General features: G+C 54.0%; 1 protein-coding gene across 3 annotated transcripts in view; it reads left to right on the forward strand.

Moving 5' to 3' along the window:
• PCNT (pericentrin) overlaps positions 1 to 18663 on the forward strand; it is a 106550-nt gene that overhangs the window by 14957 nt on the left and 72930 nt on the right. For 2 of the 3 annotated variants that reach the window (XM_065942145.1, XM_065942146.1), the window contains exons 7-14: positions 168 to 304; positions 2282 to 2393; positions 3788 to 4031; positions 4264 to 4339; positions 9452 to 9587; positions 10403 to 10620; positions 13574 to 14043; positions 15267 to 15825. In XM_065942145.1, coding sequence (XP_065798217.1) covers positions 168 to 304; positions 2282 to 2393; positions 3788 to 4031; positions 4264 to 4339; positions 9452 to 9587; positions 10403 to 10620; positions 13574 to 14043; positions 15267 to 15825 — 1952 coding nt within the window. Of the gene's footprint in view, positions 1 to 167; positions 305 to 2281; positions 2394 to 3787; positions 4032 to 4263; positions 4340 to 9451; positions 9588 to 10402; positions 10621 to 13573; positions 14044 to 15266; positions 15826 to 17843; positions 17874 to 18663 lie in introns of all 3 variants that reach the window. The other variant, XM_065942144.1, reaches the window with a different exon arrangement.

An 18663-nucleotide genomic window follows, 5' to 3' on the forward strand; every position in this document is an offset into this window, starting at 1 on the left:
CCCCTTCCTCCTTCCCTCCCTCTGTCCCAGAGGAGAGCGGAGTCCTAAGAACAGAGTCTTGAGAAAACAGGGTCTGCAGGGAGCCTGGGGACATGCTGTGCATGCAGCTGTCGCTGCAGGAGGAGGACACTGTGCTGTCACAAACTGAGGCCCCGGCCCGTTTGCAGGTTCCCTTCGGACGCAGGAGGCACAGCACGAGGCCTCCCTGAGCAAGCTGCGTGCAGACCTGCAGCTGGAGCACTGCCAGTACTTGGAGGCGCTGGAGCTGAAATTCCAAAAGAAGGAAAAGGAGAACCAGCTTGAGGTAGGCACTGGCTTCTTTATTTGAACTGTCAGTGCAGGAGGGGGTTGAGGAGACCTTGGATTGGATTCACTTTTAAGTCGAGGTATAGGTGGTTTACAATTATTGTGTGAGTTTTAGATGTACAACATAGTGAGTCCCAATTTTTAAAGATTATATTTTACTTATAACTATTATGAAATATTGTCTGTATTCTCTGTGTTGTATGATATATTGTTATAGTTGATTTTATACTTAGTTATACTTAATAGTTTGTACCTCTTAATCCCCTCCCCTAACTTGCCTCTCTCCCCTTCCCTCTCCTCACTGATAACCATAGTTTGTTCTTTATAACTGTGAGTCTTTTTGTATATATATTTGTTTTATTTTTTAGATTTCACATGTTACTGATAAAATACAGTATTTGTCTTTCTCCTTCTGACTTATTTCACTTGGTGTAATATTCCCCAGTCCATCCATGTTTCTGTGGATGGCAGTATTTTTTTTTTAAATGGCTGCATAGTGTTCCAGTATGGGAATCCCACGTGGCTCAATGGTAAAGAACCCGCTGGCCAATGCAGGAGACCTAGGAGTTGCAGGTTCAATCTCTGGGTCAGGAAGATTCTCTGGAGGAAGAAATGGCAGTCCACTCCAGTATTCTTGCCTGGAGAATGAGCCTGGTGGGCTGCAGTTCATGGGGTCACAAGAGTCAGACATGACTGAGTGACTGTGCATGCAGGCAGTACTCCATTATATATGTGTCCACATCTTCTTTATCCATTTTTCTGTCAGTGGATACTTAGGTTGCTTCGGGGTGCATGTATCTTTTTAAATTAGTTTTTCCATTTTTTCAGGTGTATACTCAGGAGTGGCTGGGTCACATGGCATTTCTGTTTTTAGTCTTTTGAGGGACCTTCATACTCTAAGCCCTAATTTAAAGGGATTCTCAGTATTTGCTGGAGCCAGTAGGTAGCCACATCAGGAGGTAAAGTCTGTGATTGTGACTTAATGATGGTATTCAGTCCTACCCTTGGAGAATTCGTACTGTTGACAAGCACCCCTACAGGCTCCAGCCATCAAAGGTTCAAGGTTCTGCTGCTCACATCTTCAGAACTTTATTCCAATGGAACTCCACGTACCAAAATGTGGGTGATGTGGACATATCTCATTCAGGGACCTGAAGGGTCTTTGTCACCAAGACCAAGAGCCAAGCAGTGCCCCATGCGTTGATTCAAGAAATCAGGAAGTGACTGGCAGATGGAGTTAGCTGAGGCTGGTGCATGGGTTTGCAGGGAGGAGAGTCATGGAGTCCAGGAGGAGCCGGATCTGGCCATGCTGCGCCGGCTCCTGTCTCTCCTCCAGATAGAGGCCAGGCTGGCTGGGCGGGGCCTGTGGCAGCCCCCCCATCCTGGGAAAAGGCAGCCAGAGGGGCATCTTCTGTCCTGTGCCCTGAAAAAGGAAGGTCCCATTTCACAGGCAGTGGGCAGCCGCAGGCCAGTACCACCCTCGCTCCCTTGGAGGCTTGGCCCCACGCTGGTGACTTCAGGGACCCGGCAGCCACTCTAACCCAGGCCCCCAGGAGGGCGGGTGGTGTGCCTCAGCTCCAGTGGTGCAGGGTTGACTGGCACGTGGCACACACTCGGTGTGTAAGCTCTGTTTACCCTGAAAGAGGACATGCTTCCCAGGGAGGTTGACCAGGCAACTTGGAGAAAACCAAACAGGCTGCGTGGGGGTAAGGGACCAAGGTCACAGATGGGGAAGGGGGCTGGTGGGAGGGGGCTCCTCCACCCTCGCCGACAAAGTAGGGGGCAGGTATCTGCAGGGAACAAGGCCACAGCCTGAGAGGCGTCCACACGTGAGACCATGGCCACCATGGATTCCTCTGGATGGTCTCAGGGCTGCTGATTGGGGGGTGGGGGGGGGCTTGGGCTGAGGCGGCTGCGTGTTCTCACCTGGTGCCAGGGCCGCAGCCCGGCGCCCACACTGTGCCTGCTTTTCCAGCTGGAGAGACTGCGTGCATCCTATGAGGAGCTGCAGGCTCGGTCCCGGGAGGAGATCCAGTGCCTGGGGGCCCAGCTTGAGTCCGCGAGGTCCAGCAGGCAGGAGCTGAGTGGTGAGCATCTTGTGTTCCCAATCCAGGTCCCCTGAAGGGAAAGCTGCAGTTTGAACTGCTGAAACCCCAAACTAGAGCTTAACAGTTTTGCAGGCCCAAAAAAGTGGTCTTGTAAACCTGTGTGCATTTTGAGATCTGTGGCGTCACCATGTGGAGTTGTGGCGGCCCCCGTGCTTCCCCATAGGTGAGCTTGCGATGATTCTGGAAGCCTGTGTCCTCCTCCATGTTGATATGCACCATGTGAGACTGGGCTCCTGATGGGGCTTGGTTAAGCACTGTGGAAACGCTGTTCTCATGAGGAAACTCAGGTCACAGGTGTGCCTTGCTGCATATCACCTCTTGGGCCTGCAAGCTCACCTGTGGCAAGTGTTGTCAGGCTCCTGTGGCTCTGAGCTCTGATTTTGGAGGGTGATGCCATGTTTACTGAGGGCACAAGACCCCCGTCAAGAGCACAGGGCCAAGAGGCGTGGGCGTGTCTGCTGCTCTTCACACAGGCCTCGAACAGTAGAATCTGCCCTGTCGTGTTGTTGGGAACAAAGGACAGAGTTATGAGAAAGGACCCAAGATCACCCCGATGGCTGAGGGGTGCATAGGCCCCAGCCGTGTCCCGTACCCACCCTGGTGGTCCCTGGGAGAGGGTGGCTCCAGGCAGAGCTGGTGGACTGACTTGAGGGTGGACTTCAGATGTGCTTGCACATGTGGGTTACGGCCTGTGCGCTGCCTCTGCACCCTCCCCTGTGCAGTTACGGCCCTCATAGGGGACGTAGATTTGGGACAGTAACCTGTCTCCGTCCCCATTATTTGAAAGCTGGTCACTGGCTGCGGTGGGCCAGCTGGCAGCACCTCTTAATGAGAATAGTGGTGGTGGTAACAGTTTTTATGGCCTGTATTACTGTTCTGTTGCTGTAAACAAAATACCACCATCTCAACAGCTTAAAACCACCCATGTTTACTAGCTTGGGGGTCTGAGCTGGCGTGGCTGTTTCTGCCCAGGGTCACCCACAGCTGAGGTCAAGGTGCTGGGCTCTGCCATGATCTGACTTCCCGTGGACAGAATCCAGTGCTGTGGGACCGAGGTCCCATCTCCTGCTGGCTGGTGGTGCAGAGGCGGCCCCTCCTCTGTCTTCAGAGTCCCTGTGGCTTGGGGAGCCAGCCTGAGAAAGCCCTCTGCCCTCGAGGGGCCCTGGGGTTTGCTGAGGCCACCCAGGTGGTCTCCCCGCGCCAGGCCCTGTGCTCGTAGCACAAGCCCTGGGGGCCTTTGTGCATCCACAGGTTCTGGGGTGGGATGGGACCCCCGCCTTACACTTCTGCGCTGGCCCTGCACGGTGGGGCCTTCAGTGTCTCATTTCCCCGAGTGCCATGTCTGAGATGCTTGCTTGTGTCCACTCGTAAAGAGTTGCGTGAGCAGCTCCTGGCCCGGGCGTCTCACGTGGAGGAGCTGGAGCTACTGAAGAGAGACTTGGAGCAGCAGCAGCAGCAGGAGAGGAGCCGGCATGAGTCCGAGCTGGAGCAGCTGAGGCTCTATTTCGAAGAGAAGCTGAGGGAGGCTGAGCAGAGCTACCAGGAGGACCTGACCCTGTTGCAGCGGCGGCTGCAGGAGGGAAGGGATGACTCCCTGCTGGAGGCCATGGGAACCAGGTGAGTGCCTTCCAGCCCAGCCCAGGAGAATACACTGATTGTTTGGGTCTTGGCCTGGTGATGTTGAAGCTGGCGCTGGTCTGCACGTGGGTGTGGTTGGTGACATCTGGCCAAAGTGGGTGGGTGTGGCCCCGCAGATTGGCACAGAAGTGGGGTCCCAGGGGCAGTGGGGTTCAGTGGCAAGGTGCTACGTCAGGCTCTTACAGGACAGCTTCTCTCTGAATTCACCCAGTGCCTGTTTGGAAGAGACATCAGAAGAAGAAAGAGACCATCTTGATGGACTCAGCCTTCAGCGGGAGCAGCTTGAGGTGATGGGCCGACTTTGTTGTCTTGAGGTGTGACTGACGGGACCTGAGTGTCCAGTGTTGGTGTGATGACCGAATGCCTGGGTGTGATGTGACGGGTCTCCTTGGTCAGTCTGCTGAACCTACACCTCCACAGAGTCAGAGCGTTTTTCTTTCAATGAGCACTTGTAAGGTCTCTCTCAGCATCTGTAGACAGACAGGCTTTGTTGACTGTACCCGATGAGAACATGTAAGATCCCTCTCTCAGTATCTGTAGACGGACACCACAGTGTTGCTGGCTGTACTCCAGTGAGAACTTGTAAAATCCCTGTCTCAGCACCTGTAGACAGACAGTACAGTGTTGTTGACTGTACCCCAATGAGAACTTGTAAGATTCTCTCAGTGCCTGTAGATAGACATAGTGTTGTGGACTGTACCCCGATGAGAACTCGTAAGATCCTTCTCAGCATCTGTAGACAGACAGTATGGCTTTGTTGACTGTACCCGATGAGAACTTGCAACATCCCTCTCTCTGTCTGTAGACAAACACCAGGGTGTTGTTGACTGTACTCCAATGATAAGATCCCTCTCCCAGCACCTGTGGACAGGCAGTACAGTGTTGCTGACTGTACCCTGATGAGAACCTGTCAGATCTCTCTCAGCGCCTGTAGGTAGACATACAGTATTGTTGGCTGTGCCTCGATGATAACTTATAAGATCTCCTTTCTTAGCACCTGTAGACAGATGGTGTGGTGGTGTTGACTGTGCCCTGATGAGAACTTGTAAGATCCCCTTCTCAGTGCCTGTAGACAGACAGTGCAGCCTTGTTGACTGTACCCTGTGCTGTGCGGGCACCCTGGGACTCTTATCCTCTGACTAGAGGTTTGACCCCTTCGCCTACAACCCCTCTACCGCCTCTGGCAACCCCCAGTGTCTTCTCCCGGAGGTGGGTCTTCAGCGTCCACAGGGAAGTGAGACCATGCAGTGCCTCTCTGTCGGTCTGACTGGTCCCACTCAGTGTGACGCTCTCAGGGAGTGGCCGTGTGGCCCCAGGTTCTCCTCTTCTGTGGCCGAGCAGTACTTCCTGTGTGTGCGTAGGTCTGTACATGTGTAGGTGCCACATCTTCTTCATCTTTCTATCTGCAAATGGACACTCGGGCTGCTTCCACGTCGCGATTGTTGTAAATAGTGCTGCTATGAATGGTGATGGTGGTGGTTTAACTGCTAAGTCGTGTCCAGCTCTCGTGACTGCAAGGACTGTAGCCCACCAGGCTTCTCTGTCCATGGGATTCTTCAGGCGTGGGTTGCCATTTCCATTTCCATGCGATGTTTCCCACCAAGGAATCAAAACCAAGGTCTCCTGCATTGCAGGTAGATTCTTTACTGACTGAGGTATGAGGGAATCCCTGATGAATGTTGGGGTGTGTGGCTTTTCGAGTTAGTGTTTTTGTTTTCTTTGGGTAAATACTCAGGAGTGGAACTGCTGTATCTGTTTTTAATTTTTTGAGGAACCTCCTTCCTGTCTTCCACAGGGGCTGCACCAGTTTACTTTCCCTCCAGCAGTGCACAAGCGTTCCCTTTTCTCCACACCCTTGATGACATTTGTTATTTGTTTTTTTTAGCAGTAGCTGCTCTAACAGGTATGAGCTGATACCTCACTGTGGTTTTGATTTGTATCTCTCTTGATGATTCATGACGTAGAGTGTCTTTTCACGTAACTGTTCGCCGTCTGGGTGTCTTTGGAGAAATGTCTGTTGCAGGTCTCTGCTTGCTTTTTAATCAGTTTGTGTGTGTGTGCGCGCTACTGAGGTATATGAGCATCTCAGTATATCGTGAGAAGGCTGTGTTTCATTAATCTTTAGTTGGCAAATGGGCTATCTTTATGTTCTCAAATCTGGATTTCCATCCTTTTCACAGAAGCTTTCTTCTGTGACACTGACAAGTGGAGGGAGGCTTACTCTTGTGTCTCTGGCATCTCCACAGGCTGACTATGTCTGCTTGTTTAAAACGACCAGCTGGCTGGTTCAGAGCACGACTCGCAGGTGGATGGATGGCAGCTTGGGTCCTGCCCGGGTCCCACACTCTCCACGAGCTCTCCGACCTCCTGCCTCACGCATGCTGGCGACCTGAGCTGAGAGGGAAGCGCTGGGTGCGTGCGTGCTGGGCATGTTGGCAGTGGCCCCTGTGCTCTTCTGCCAGTGGCCTCCATGCCATTCGTCTCTGGCCTCTCTGCCCTCCGTGGCAGTGGGGCTCATGGGGCTCTCTGTGATGCTGGAAGCCTTGTGCACCTGTTTGAACGAAGAGCTCCAGGGGGCAAGTGGCTTCTTTGTCCTCCCGGCCCCAGCGCTGGACAAGGCTGTGCTATCAGTCTGACTTGAAGGAGGTTCCTCAAAAAATTAAAAATAGATACAGCAGTTCCACTCCTGAGTATTTACCCAAAGAAAACAAAAACACTAATTTGAAAAGCCACACACACCCCAACATTCATCAGGGATTCCCTCAAACTTCAGTCAGTAAAGAATCTGCCTGCAGTGCAGGAGACCTGGTTTTGATTCCTGGGTGGGAAAGATCCCCTGGAGATGGAAATGGCAGCCCACGCCATTTCAACCCAGGGAGCCTCCGGCAGCTCTCAGCCCCCCATGCTCCTCAGAGTCCTGTGATGGCACTTGGTCTGGGTCTGGGTCCGTTTTTCATACTAGGAAAAGGGAGGGCCTTGACTCTGCTCACTCTGGGACACTAGGGAGAGAGCAGATTAGCCAAGATGGCGTGGTCAGGCTCTCTCGCCCCGTGTTGTGTAAATACATGTTTGTGTAACAGCTGAGACCACTTTTGCCCCGTGCATCGTGATGAGCCTGCTTGGCCATGGGCTACTTCTGCTCTGTAGGCATAAATAAGCTCCACCTGAAAAGCCCTTGAGGCTGCATTACCGCTGTGTCTGCTGGGTCAATCACAAGAGAATACAGTGTATCTGCTGCTACGGCTGCTGTGCCAGTCAGGAGATAATAAATGTGTCTGCAGTTCCTGCGACTCCTTGAGTTTTTTCCAGCTTCCACGGTCATGCCTTACTGTCCCTGGGTTCAGTGCACAGCGAGAGAAGCAAGGTAGATGTCTTGAGCTGCTGCTCAGCTGTTTGGGCGACTATTCTTCCTCGCACTTTGTTTTCTGAGACTCCTGTGGGCGAGTGTCACACTGGGCCTCCAGAGTGAAACCGCTGGTGTCCTTAGTCCTCATTTCTCTTCTTATATTTCTTTAGGTGTCTTTGGGGGTAGGAGATCTTCTCTACTCTAATTCTGAAGTTGAATTCCTTATCTCCATTATCATTTAAAAGTTTTCTTATGCTAGCATTTTTTGGCCACGCCACAGGACATGTGGGATCTTAGTTCCCTGATCAGGGATTGAACCCACGCCCCCTGCATCTGAAACAAGGAGTCTTAACTTCTGGACCCCCAGGGAAGTGCCAATCATTTTTAATTTCTAAGGGCTTTGCTTTTTTGCTCTGTGTTCTAGTCTGCGTTCTCTGCTCGGTGTCAGGGATGGAGTGCTCTTGGTCTCTTCTCTGAAGGGGACTGTTAGTGTTGAGAGGTTTCTGCTTTGTCTCCATCCATCTGGGTGTCTGTGTTATGTGGGATGATGGTGCTCTGTGCGTTGGTTGGTGCCCCGAAGCTGAGCCGTCCCAGGAGGCGTGAAGCACTGTGGGATCTTGGGGGCTGTCTAACCAGGGGGGGCTCCACCCGGGGGTGGGGGCAGCCTTCTCTCCCAGGGCCATTGGTCTCTATCAGTCTCCTGCTGGGCTCCGTGCGGTGAGGGACATAGTGGGGTCCCCACCCCTTGCCAGCCTCCGTGATCTGTACCCCTGGAGGCCTCACAGTTACCTCTGCGCCCTCTACCTGGCCTCCCGGGTGTGTGGGCAGCTGATGCGTGCTCCTCCGAGCCTTCTGTGTGCCTGCGCTCTCCAGCAGTTGCTCACCGCTGGCTCACAGATCACCTCTGTCCCCGTTTCTTCTCCTCATAGGTTTGTAAATTGTCTCGTCGTCTGAGGGAATGTAAAAACATAGAGTGTATGTGTGTGTGAGCAGAAGTCCTGTGTGTGGGCTTGTGTGCATGGTGGATGCCTGTGCCTGGTGTGTATTTGACGTGTTGACATGTCATGTGGACTGAGGGTGCCTGGTGGAACTCCCCCGAGCTGGGTGTGGGACCCCTCACGCCCTTCTGGCCAACGCTGACCCTTGCCAGTAAATCTCTGGCTGTGACTCCTGGGTTGTCACTGAGCCAGGATGTCTTTTTACGTGTTTGGGTGTCACCTCCGTGTTTCTGCCTGTTTCTCCAAAGCTGGCAGCCCTTGCTCTCGGCTCCCTGCCCCCACTCTCCTGTGTTTTGTTTTTGTTTTGTCGTCTGGGACTGGCCGTTGCTCGGCGGGGGTGATCTCTGGCCCCTTCTCTTTCCGTGAACGGTGAGTCGCTCTCACCCAACTTGCTGGGTCTGCTCTTCCACTCAGAAGCGTGACCCACCGTGAGCTGAGTGAGGGGGGCGCTTGATTCTGCCCCTCAGTCAGGTTGTTTTCTTCAGTGACCATATGAGGACTTCAGTCTTGATTAAAGGATGATTTGAGCTTATTGAGAGCTGGATGTTTAGGCTGACGGGACCCTCTGTTGATTCTGAGGGAGATGGGTGACAGGTTGCCTCTTGGAGGGAGCAGGAAGGGCTGACCCAGCCTCGGGGCCCCTCTGCCCTCCCTCCCATCCTCCCATGAGGATGCTCGGGACTCTGTGTCTAGGAGCGTCATTCAGTGGAGCGGTCCAGCATGAGCTCTGGATGGAAGTGTGGAGCAGGGGGTGAAGGGATCCCGGGGCAGAGTGGGATGCCTTCAGCCGAGGGTCTTGGCCGTACGGCTGGCCCAGCAGGTCTGACCCCGGGATGTGGAGGGTGGTCCCCAGTTCCAGTGGGTGTCAGGTGTGGGGAGGCCCCGAGCTCACAGCTGACTCCAGTGGGTATGCCTGCTTCCCTTCTGGGAGTGAGATATGTGGGCAGTAGGCAGTGTGGGCAGGAAGGGGGGTTCCGTGGGGGACTCTGGGAGGCAGGGTCAGGGAACCAGCCTGAGAGGCTCTCTACAAGGTTTCCTCTGTGATCTCCCCAAAGGAGAGCCTGGGTTTGCGCACACGGTTAAAAGAAAATCACCAGTGCCAAGTAGCAGCGGGGACATCCTCCCAGGACGCCCAGCAGGAAGCGTTGGAAGGAGAGCTGCCCACAGGGCCTTCGGAGGAGCCTGGCCAAGGTATGCTCTTAAGTGCTGCTGTGGCAGCCAGCCTGCAGGGGTGTTCTGGGCCGTGGCCACATCCCACGAGAGCCGCTGGCACTACGTGTGCTGGCTGTTGACTCTGTAGCGGGGGCACCGGAGGCCCTTCCCTGGGGTCGAGAAGCAGGCCCCTTGTGTCAGGAGAGGGCCTGCCTGGGCAGCAGCCTGGGGTCCCTGGGGGCCATGGGGATGGAGAAGCTGTTGTCATCCCGGGCATGGCCTGGGGCCGAGGAGAGTGAATGCAAGCCTGTCCCTGGACACAGTCCAGGAGAGCGTGGGCCCCGCGTCAAGCTGAGGAGGCAAGTCTGCATGTCCCGCCTTGAGGGCCTGTGCTCAGGGTCCGGGCTGGGCTCCCTTGGAGCTGCATGGGCCTGTGGAAGGCTAGTACATGGCCCAGAGAGTGGGGTCACACCTGCTGTCCTCCCCATTCTCCTGCCCACGTGAGCTGTGTCTTATGGCTGCTGCTCGGCATCTTCCAGTCCCCTGGGTTGTGTCCCGTGCCTCTTCTTCGAGCCCAGGACAGTGATGAGCCCTGGCCAGAGCAGCTCTGGGGGCCCGTTCCTCGGTACCCAGACCAGAGGGGCAGCAGTGGGTGTGGACAGCTTGGGACAGGTCTGCCCGTCTGGTTCTGGTGCGCAGTGCCCACAGGGCTGCAGACGGCTGTGTCGTGTCCCCTTCTGGTACCGTGGTTCCATGGGTTTCAGGGTCTACGCGCAGCTCTCTGGGACTTCTGACGCTCATTGTCCTGTCGGTTGGAGGATCAGCCTGATGATTCTGCCCCCTGGTCCCCACAGAGCTTGCCCGGGAGCCCCTCCAGTGTGTGCAGAGCACGGCCTTGGAGTTGGAGACGGAGGTGCCGGCTGGAGACTTGGGCCTGGAAACCACACACAGGACTCAGCTTATGCTTCTTCCAGTGGAGCTCAAGGAAGAAATCGATCTCTTAAAAGTGGAAAATAGAAATTTACAGGAGAAGTTGCAGCGTGAAATCTGCCTGAAAGAGGACTTGGAGAAAGTAAGTTGAAATGCCTTGCCTCGCAGCGATGCCCGCATCCACAGGGCCACATGTGAACTGGCCTGGTCAGCACGAGCCCCGAGGTCTGCTCCACCCTCTGCCTGCAGCAGTGTTGGCTGGGTGCTTCCCTTGGGTGGGGATGGGCTGCCACCTAAGCTCGGACCCAAGTGTGTAATCCTAACTCTTATAGACCCTGCAGGGCTTAGGGGAACTGACCGGGTCCTCAGAGGGGTGCCAGGGTGGGTGACGAGGCCATCTTCAGGCCTTGTCCACTGTGTCTTCTGCACTGTTCCAGCCACCAGGCTCTCTCCATTGACTGAGAGTTGCAGCCATGGACGTGCAGTGATGAGACCCTGACCCACAGCTTGGGCGCCTCCCCTAAATTACTAGCGGCCTCACTGAGGCCTGGAGACGCGGAGTTGAGGTGACTCTCAGTGTTTCATCTGCAAGGCCCAGGGTGACCATCTGGGCGGTTCTGTGGCTGTCCCGCCCCTCCTCCCTATGACGCTGTCCCAGGTCCTCCTCCATCGAGGCCGAGTTTCACTGGCAGATCACGTATTGTCCCCCTCCTGATGCTCTGGAGGTGAGGATGGGCATGTGAAGGCTTGCAGCCTCACAGGGGGTCCCTGAAGGACAGACTCTGCTTGATGGATTTTTACGTTCAGGTGTCTGAGTGCTTCCTGGGCCACTGGTTGATCTCCTCGTGTGAACTGTCTAGAGAGGAGTGTGGAGCGAGCTCTCTCATTTAGCTCTCACAGTATTTACTGTGTTTTGTAGTTCTATTAACTGCATGTTTATGGTGGTTATGTCTTCTTGGGAAATCACGCTTTTATCATGAGTGAAATGCCCTTTCTCTGGTATGGTTTCTTTGTGCTGGAATCTGCCTGCTCTCTGACCAGTGCAGTGCGTTTTCTTCAATGCAGCATCTTCTTCCGTCCATTTTACTTTATACCTTCGACTGTATCTACCTGGAGTTAGTGCCAACCCCACGGGTCAAGGGCTCAGTCCCAGGAGGCTGCCCCTGACCCCTTCAGAGGCCAGTGGCCTCCCCGTCTTCTCCGCGTCAGGCCAAGGTGTGCGCTTAGGCCTTCTGGGCTGGCCTGTGTCTGTGTTTTCTCTCCACCTGCTCGTGTGTGACCAGGCACCAGCCTGAGAACTGGGCTGGATTCCAGCACCTCCTGCCCCCTCCTGGTGGGCTTCCCCCCTCACTTCCCGGCTTTTCTGGTTCAAACAAGGAGGATTTCCAGGTGCACGTCCATGGCACAGCTGGGTTGGTCACCCAGGGTATTTCTTTACTCTGGGTGCGAGGACCCCCAGCCCTGGATCTCCTGGGTCTTATCCAGAGCCTGCAGCTGTTTCCTCTGATTAGAGCTGATTCTCAGCTGTCAGCAAGATCAGGCCCTAAACTTTAATGACTTGAATAACCAGTTAAGGTCAGTTTCACAGACCTTTCTGGTTTTGTTTTGTTGTGTTTTGTTTCTCCTCAATGATTGATCAGTATGCTGACCTACTTTCTTTCCTGTTTTGAAAATTAGGATATTTGTGTGTATTCAGCTTTCTGGTTCATGTCCCTTTTCATACAACACCTTTAAGAGTGTTGGTTGCAGCTCCTCAGCCTCTTGCTCAAGTCCCTTGTAGAACCTGGATCTTTCGTGGTGCAAGTCTAGAGGCTTGGCCTTACTCTCTGCTGCTTGCCTGTGAGCTGTGCCGCCTGGTGGTGGTTCTGCTGGGGGGTGGGGGTGGGTGGTGTCAGCTTCCCCTTGATGGGAGGTGCCTCTCATGTCTGAGCCCCTGAGCTGGTCTTGGCACTGCAGAGGAGGCCCCCCTTTGACTGTGTCTAGACCTGCCAGCCTTAGAGGTAACAGTTGGGGCCAGGTGCCAGGCAATGGACACGGTTAACTTAGGCAGATAGTCTTAGATTTGTGCCTTTTAGTCGCCATCATTCCCGTCAGCATGAGAAACATTCCCACTGCTCTGTTCACGTATGTTGTGGGACTGTGTTATTCAGTCACTTAGTTGTGTCCATCTCTTTGCGACCCCATGAACTGCAGCATGCCAGGCTTCTCTGTCCTTCACCATCTCCCATGCTCAGACTCATGCCCATCGAGTCAGTGATGCCATCCAATCATCTCATCCTCTGTTGTCCCCTTCTCTTCCTGCCTTTGATCTTTCAGGGTCTTTTCTAATGAGTCAGCTTTTCACATCAGATGGCCAAAGTATTGGAGGTTCAGCTTCAACATCAGTCCTTCCAGTGAATATTCAGGACTGATTTCCTCTAGGATTGACTGGTTTGATCTCCTTGTGGTCCAAGGAACTCTCAAGAGTCTTCTCCAACACCACAGTTCAAAAGCATTAATTCGTTGGCATTCAGCTTTCTTTGTGGTCCAACTCACATATCCATACATGACTACTGGAAAAACCATAGCTTTGACTAGATGACTAGACATTGGCAAAATAACGTCTCTGCTTTTTAATACACTGTCTAGGTTTGTCATAGCTTTTTTTCCAGGGAGCAAGTGTCTTTTAATTTCATGGCTGCATTTACCATCAGCAGTGATTTTTAGAGCTCATGAAAAGAAAGTCTGTCACTGTTTCCACTGTTTTCCCATCTATTTGCCATGAAATGGTGGGACCTGTTGCCATGATCTTAGTTTTCTGAATGTTGAATTTTAAGCCAACTTTTTCACTCTCCTTTTGCACCTTCATCAAGAGGCTCTTTAGTTCCTCTTTGCTTTTTGCCATAAGGGTGGTGTCATCTGAATATCTGAGGTTATTGATATTTCTCCCAGCAATCTTGATTCCAGCTTGTGCTTCCTCCAGCCCAGCATCGTGGGACTAGTGCTTGTATTAATAGCTGACAGAACTTCTCTGTCTTCAGAGATGGATTTGGGTCATTGTGCAGTGATCTTTTCATTTAATTTCTTCCTTCTAAAAAAAAATTGTGTGGTTGCAGATGAAACAGAATTTAGTTGAAGCTCACCAGGAAGAACTTAAGAGTGCTGAGGAGAGGATTGAGCTAATGAAACAGGAACTCAGAGAGAGAGAGGCCAAGTGGAAAGTTACAAGTGAGGACCTGCGGAGAGGAGCCGAAGAGAGGCTGACAAAGATGCTCCTTGACCTGCGAGAACAGGTGGAGTCTGAGAAGCGGTGCATGATGAACAGGTTTGAGCTTCGAGAATCCGAGATGAGGCAACTTCAGGACCAGCAGGCAGCTCAGATCCTGGACCTGGAGGGGTCACTGGTGGAACAGCAGGGCCGCCTGCGGCAGCTGGAGCTTGGACTCACCGGAGACGAGTCTCCGCGGTGCAGCCAGTGTGGCCGGGAGCCGGGCTGCGGCCCGGCCCCAGGAGCCCAGGACCAGGAGCTTGCCATGCTCCACCTAAAGGAGGACTGCGCCCTCCAGCTGAAGGTGGCCCAGAGCAGGTGGGTGCTGTCCCTGTAGCAGCCTGTTAAGTTCGGAGCTGCCCACCACCCCCCCGCCCTCCGGCCAGTGAGACAAGGCAGGTCCCCTCCCTGTGCCCCCCAAGGGGCGAGGCGGGTCTCCAGGAGGGTGAGGCAGGCCCCCAGGAGGGTGTGTGGGGTTCTCAGGGCTGCAGGCCTCTGGCAGGACTGGCATCCCCATCCTTCCTGTGGGGCCTGTGTCATGTGAGCCACGTGGCCTGGTGTGTATTTTTGACGAGTGTCTGTGTTCTTTGCACGTTTTGGTTTTTTAGTAGCAGAACTTCAGCCTTTTTATCCTAAGATTGTGTGGCTCATTCATGAATTTTATGTTTTTTAAACTCATTAAAAAAATAAACAGCTTTTCTCAACTATGTACATAGTTCCCTGAAGTTTTTAAGTAGGCTTAGGATGTTGTTGGTTTGCTGCCTCTTTGCAGACCTGGGCTGTAGTACCCAGGGGTGTTGATGAGCGCTGGGATCGTTGGAGGTGCTTCTCATGTGTCAGCTGCTCCCCAGTGTCTCGAGGCAGGTGCACAAACTCCTGGCCTGGGGTCTGAGGGTTGAGTTCAAATCCTGACCCACCATGTGAGCTGGATGGACACAGGTGCGATGTGCAGGCTCACGAGACCTTAGTGTCCTCCTCGTGGGCTGATCTGTGGAGAGGCTGTCATGGTGACTGGTGGGCAGTTGGCACCTGAGACGTGTCCCAGCTCTTGTGAGTCGCCTGATGTGTCACGGCACCTGTGCAGATTCTCCCCTGTTCCTGCCGGAGCTCTGGGTACCTGCTGACTGCTCCCAGTCAGCGCCACTGGCTCATGCCCCTGAGCCACCCCGTGGAGGCCGGTTTCTGAGTCTTCCGGACATTCTTTGCATCCCCGGGGGCACCTGTAGGGCATGCAACCCCTTCCCTGTTGAGGTCCTCTCTTGGCCGAGTGGCGGTCACACCTGCTTCCTGCAGTATCTGTGGTTTCTGGCTGGGGGTCTGTACCCTGCACTCTAGTTTGTGACTGGGGGTGCTGGGCTCCAGCCTGAGCTCCTCTGGCTTCGTGGACCCTTCCCCGTTGGCTCATGGCTGGTGGTGGTGCCCAGGGAGGAGGGAGAGCAGGCGGGATCCGGGTGGGGCGGCCTCTTCCCTGGCAGCAGGCTCCCCTGCAGTGCTCTTGTGGCTACATGTCTGCTCTGTGTTCACTTGGCTTGTTGTCTCAGGTTTTTGGAAGAACGTAGAGCAATCACAGAGAAACTGGCCGCAGAGCAAGATGCCTTCCTGCGGGATGCCCAGGAGCAGCATGCGCACGAGCTGCGGCTTCTCCAGGAAGGACACGAGCAGCATATCCTGTCCCTGACCGCGGAGCTGGAGACCAGGTGCCAGGCCGAGGTGGACGCGCTGCGGTCCTCATTCGAGCGTGAGCGGTGGGCTCTGGCAGAGGCACGTGAGGCTGAATCGCAGATGAAACACGCTGCTGAAGTTAGTGTGTTGGAGGCCAGACACGCGTCACAGCTGGATGCTCTGCGCTTGCAGTACCTGTCTGAGCTGCAGGCCGTGCGGGGCAGGCACCGGCGGGCCCTGGAGCTGCTGCGCCTGGACCTGGAGGAGCGGCTGCAGAGGGAGGACGTGGCTCACCACGGGCTCTTGACTCAGGTGCTGGAGCTGCTGGAGCTGCGATGTGCTGAAGAGCCTCAGTCCGCAGAGGATAGCCTGAGAGGACACGGGTGTGTGGAGCCCCCGGAGGGCCTGAGAGCCCTCGGGCTGCACGGGGCTCGCAAGGTGAGGTGTGTGGGTGGGGTGACAGGGACTTTGCCCTTTGCTAGGACCCGCTCGTGTCAGCTGCACACGTGCCCCCCACCAGCCATGGGTTTCCTGGTGAGGCAGGTACAGAACAGTGAGTTTTACGGCATTTTTTGGTCACAGCTCCTTGGTGAAGGCTTTTGGCAACAAGTGCCCAGGTGTGGCGTTTTCTGTGAGCTTGCAGTGGGTTCAGTCTGCTCCTTGGGGCCTGTGTTGTTTCTGTGATGCAGAGCCCTTTGTCCTATATCTGGGGCAGTCTATGTCGGGCAGCAATTGTCCCCGTGGTGGGTGCTTTCTGGAGGCGACCCCATGGCCTTGCCAACACCAAGCTTGCCTCGTCTGCAGACCCCGGCCCCATGCGTTGTAAGCAGGACGTATTTAATTTGTTAGAAGTTGAAGTCAGCGTAGGGACACATTGCTCTGCACTGACTTGGCAGATGTGCATGCTGGGCCCTCAGAAACAGTCGTGTTCTGGTGACTTTGTGCTTTTTCACGTCACAAGTAGGTATTCCAGGTCACAAAGCAGGAAACCTCAGCCTTGTGGAAATGCAGATACCAGGAGAGCCTTCGTTTCCGACTGAGACATGCTTTACATTTGAGGGGATGTTCCCAGGAGGGTTTCGTCCTCTGCTCTGGTTCAGCTTGTCTAAGGATGGGAGGAAAAGGGCAACCCAACCTGTGCCGAGGGTGGTGCTTCACTTCACACGTTGGCTCTGCCTGTCCTGTGTGGTCTGTGGGCGAGACTGTGAGTGAGTTCCAGGAGGGCTGGGCAGGTTCCCGTGGGGTCGTGAGCCTCTGGGCGGTCCTTGGGTGTGGCCCAGGGTAGGTGTCTCTGGGTTGAGGTTCCCCCAGGCTGGTTGGTCGGCTTCTGAGCTATCAGCTGTCAGCTTCCGTTCCTCCCAGGCAGAAGGATGCTTGGGGAAGGGGCTTTGTTCCCAACCTGTGGATTTAAACTGGATTCCCTCAGTTTATAGGACTTGAAGAAAATGAAGTTTTGAAAGAACATTGAGAGAGAGAAGTGTGTATCTCTTACACGGGAAAACCGTGTGTTTTAAACTGTGCTTTCATCTTATTAGTATAAAATGTGCTCATAGGAGGTGTGTGGCGTGAGGGGTGAGGGTGGGCGGGACAGAGGTGTGTGGGGTGCAGTGACCTGCGGATGTGGCCCCTGGAGGAGGGCAGGGCACATGCCAGGGTCCTGCCCCCTGGGCAGCAGCACCAAGCAGCCTTGCAGGCTTTCCAGACCGGTCAGATGACTATGATGCAGAGACAGGAGCCCCGGCAGGGGGTGCCCCTCGCAGACGGGTGGCTGTGGGTGGGCAGTGCGCCTCCTTCTGGGCAGTGGTGGCTTCAGGAGTGACCTGGGGGTCAGACTCTGGCCCCCACAGGAGTGCTGGTGACATCAATAGTCGCTGGGCCTCCAGAAGCCTTTCTCCGTCACAGTGCCGACGGTCGTTCAGGAAGCCCATGTGGAGTGGGTGCTGGGCAGGCCTTGCACCACTGAGAGGTTTATTTACCGACTGACGACCCTTCCCTCCAGGAAACTTTGTGGGCTCCTGTTCATTCATCCTGCTTGTTCTGCTGCCTGTTGGTGATACACGGGTCATGTGTGCTCTTTGGCTCAGCACTTTTGTACTTGTGTGTTGACTCTTGCTCAAGTATTGAGAGCATTTGGGGAGTATTTCTCTCATTGTGTGCTGAAGTACATCATCCCTTTGCTACAAAGGATGTAAGCATTAGATACTGTCTAAGTGACCTTTTTGTCTTGCTCATTTCACAGGAGAAAACAGCGGGGTTTGTGGGGAGGGTGAGATATGCCGTTTCTTCCCATTTTAATTTTGCTTTGGAGAAAATTTCAACAGAAGCAGAGAATAGTTCAGGATGGGACTGCCCATGGGGTACCTGCCAGTCTCAGTGCATCAAGCTGCCCAAATAAACCAGAAGCATGCTCCATGCTGACCTGCAGAATTAATAGTGACCTCTTAATTTCATCACAGATCCAGCCTGAGATCCAGTTTCTTTCTGTGGTAGGTCAAATTGGGATACACACAGGGGTGGGAGAACAGCTCAGGTCCAGATCTACACACAGAACAGGAGAATAGTTTATGTACCATGTCTACACACGGGACAGGAGAACAATTCAGGTCCATGCCTACACCAGCACAGGAGAATAGTTCAGGTCCATGTCTGCACATAGGACAAGAGAATAATTCATGCCCATTGTCTACATATGGGACAGGAGAATAGTTCAGGTTCACGTCTACACCTGGGCCGGGAGAATGGTTCAGGTTCATGTCTACATATGGGACAGGAGAATAGGTTCATGTCTACAACCCAGCCAGGAGAATAGTTCAGGTCCGTGTCTACACCCCAGCTGGGAGAATAGTTCAGGTCCATGCCTATACCCGGGGTGGGAGAATAGTTCATGCCCATGTCTGCACCAGGGACAGGAGGATAGTTCAGGTCCATGTCTACATACGGGCCAGGAGAACAGTTCAGGTTCATGTCTACACCAGGGCAGGAGAATAATTCAGGTCCATGTCTGCACATAGGACAAGAGATTAATTCATGCTCATGTCTACACATGGGACAGGAGAATAGTTCAGGTTCATGTCTACGTACAGGACAGAGAATAGTCCATGTCTACACACATGCTGGGAGAATAGTTCAGGTTCATGTGTACACACGGGACAGAAGAATAGTTCAGGTTCATGCCTATATCCGGGAGAGAATAGTCCATGTCTACACCCGGGCCAGGAGAATAGTTCAGGCTCATGTCTACACCTGGGCCAGGAGAATAGTTCAGGTTCATATCTA

The sequence above is a fragment of the Muntiacus reevesi genome, chromosome 8 (genome assembly GCF_963930625.1).
Source record: "Muntiacus reevesi chromosome 8, mMunRee1.1, whole genome shotgun sequence".
NCBI lineage: Eukaryota > Metazoa > Chordata > Mammalia > Artiodactyla > Cervidae > Muntiacus > Muntiacus reevesi.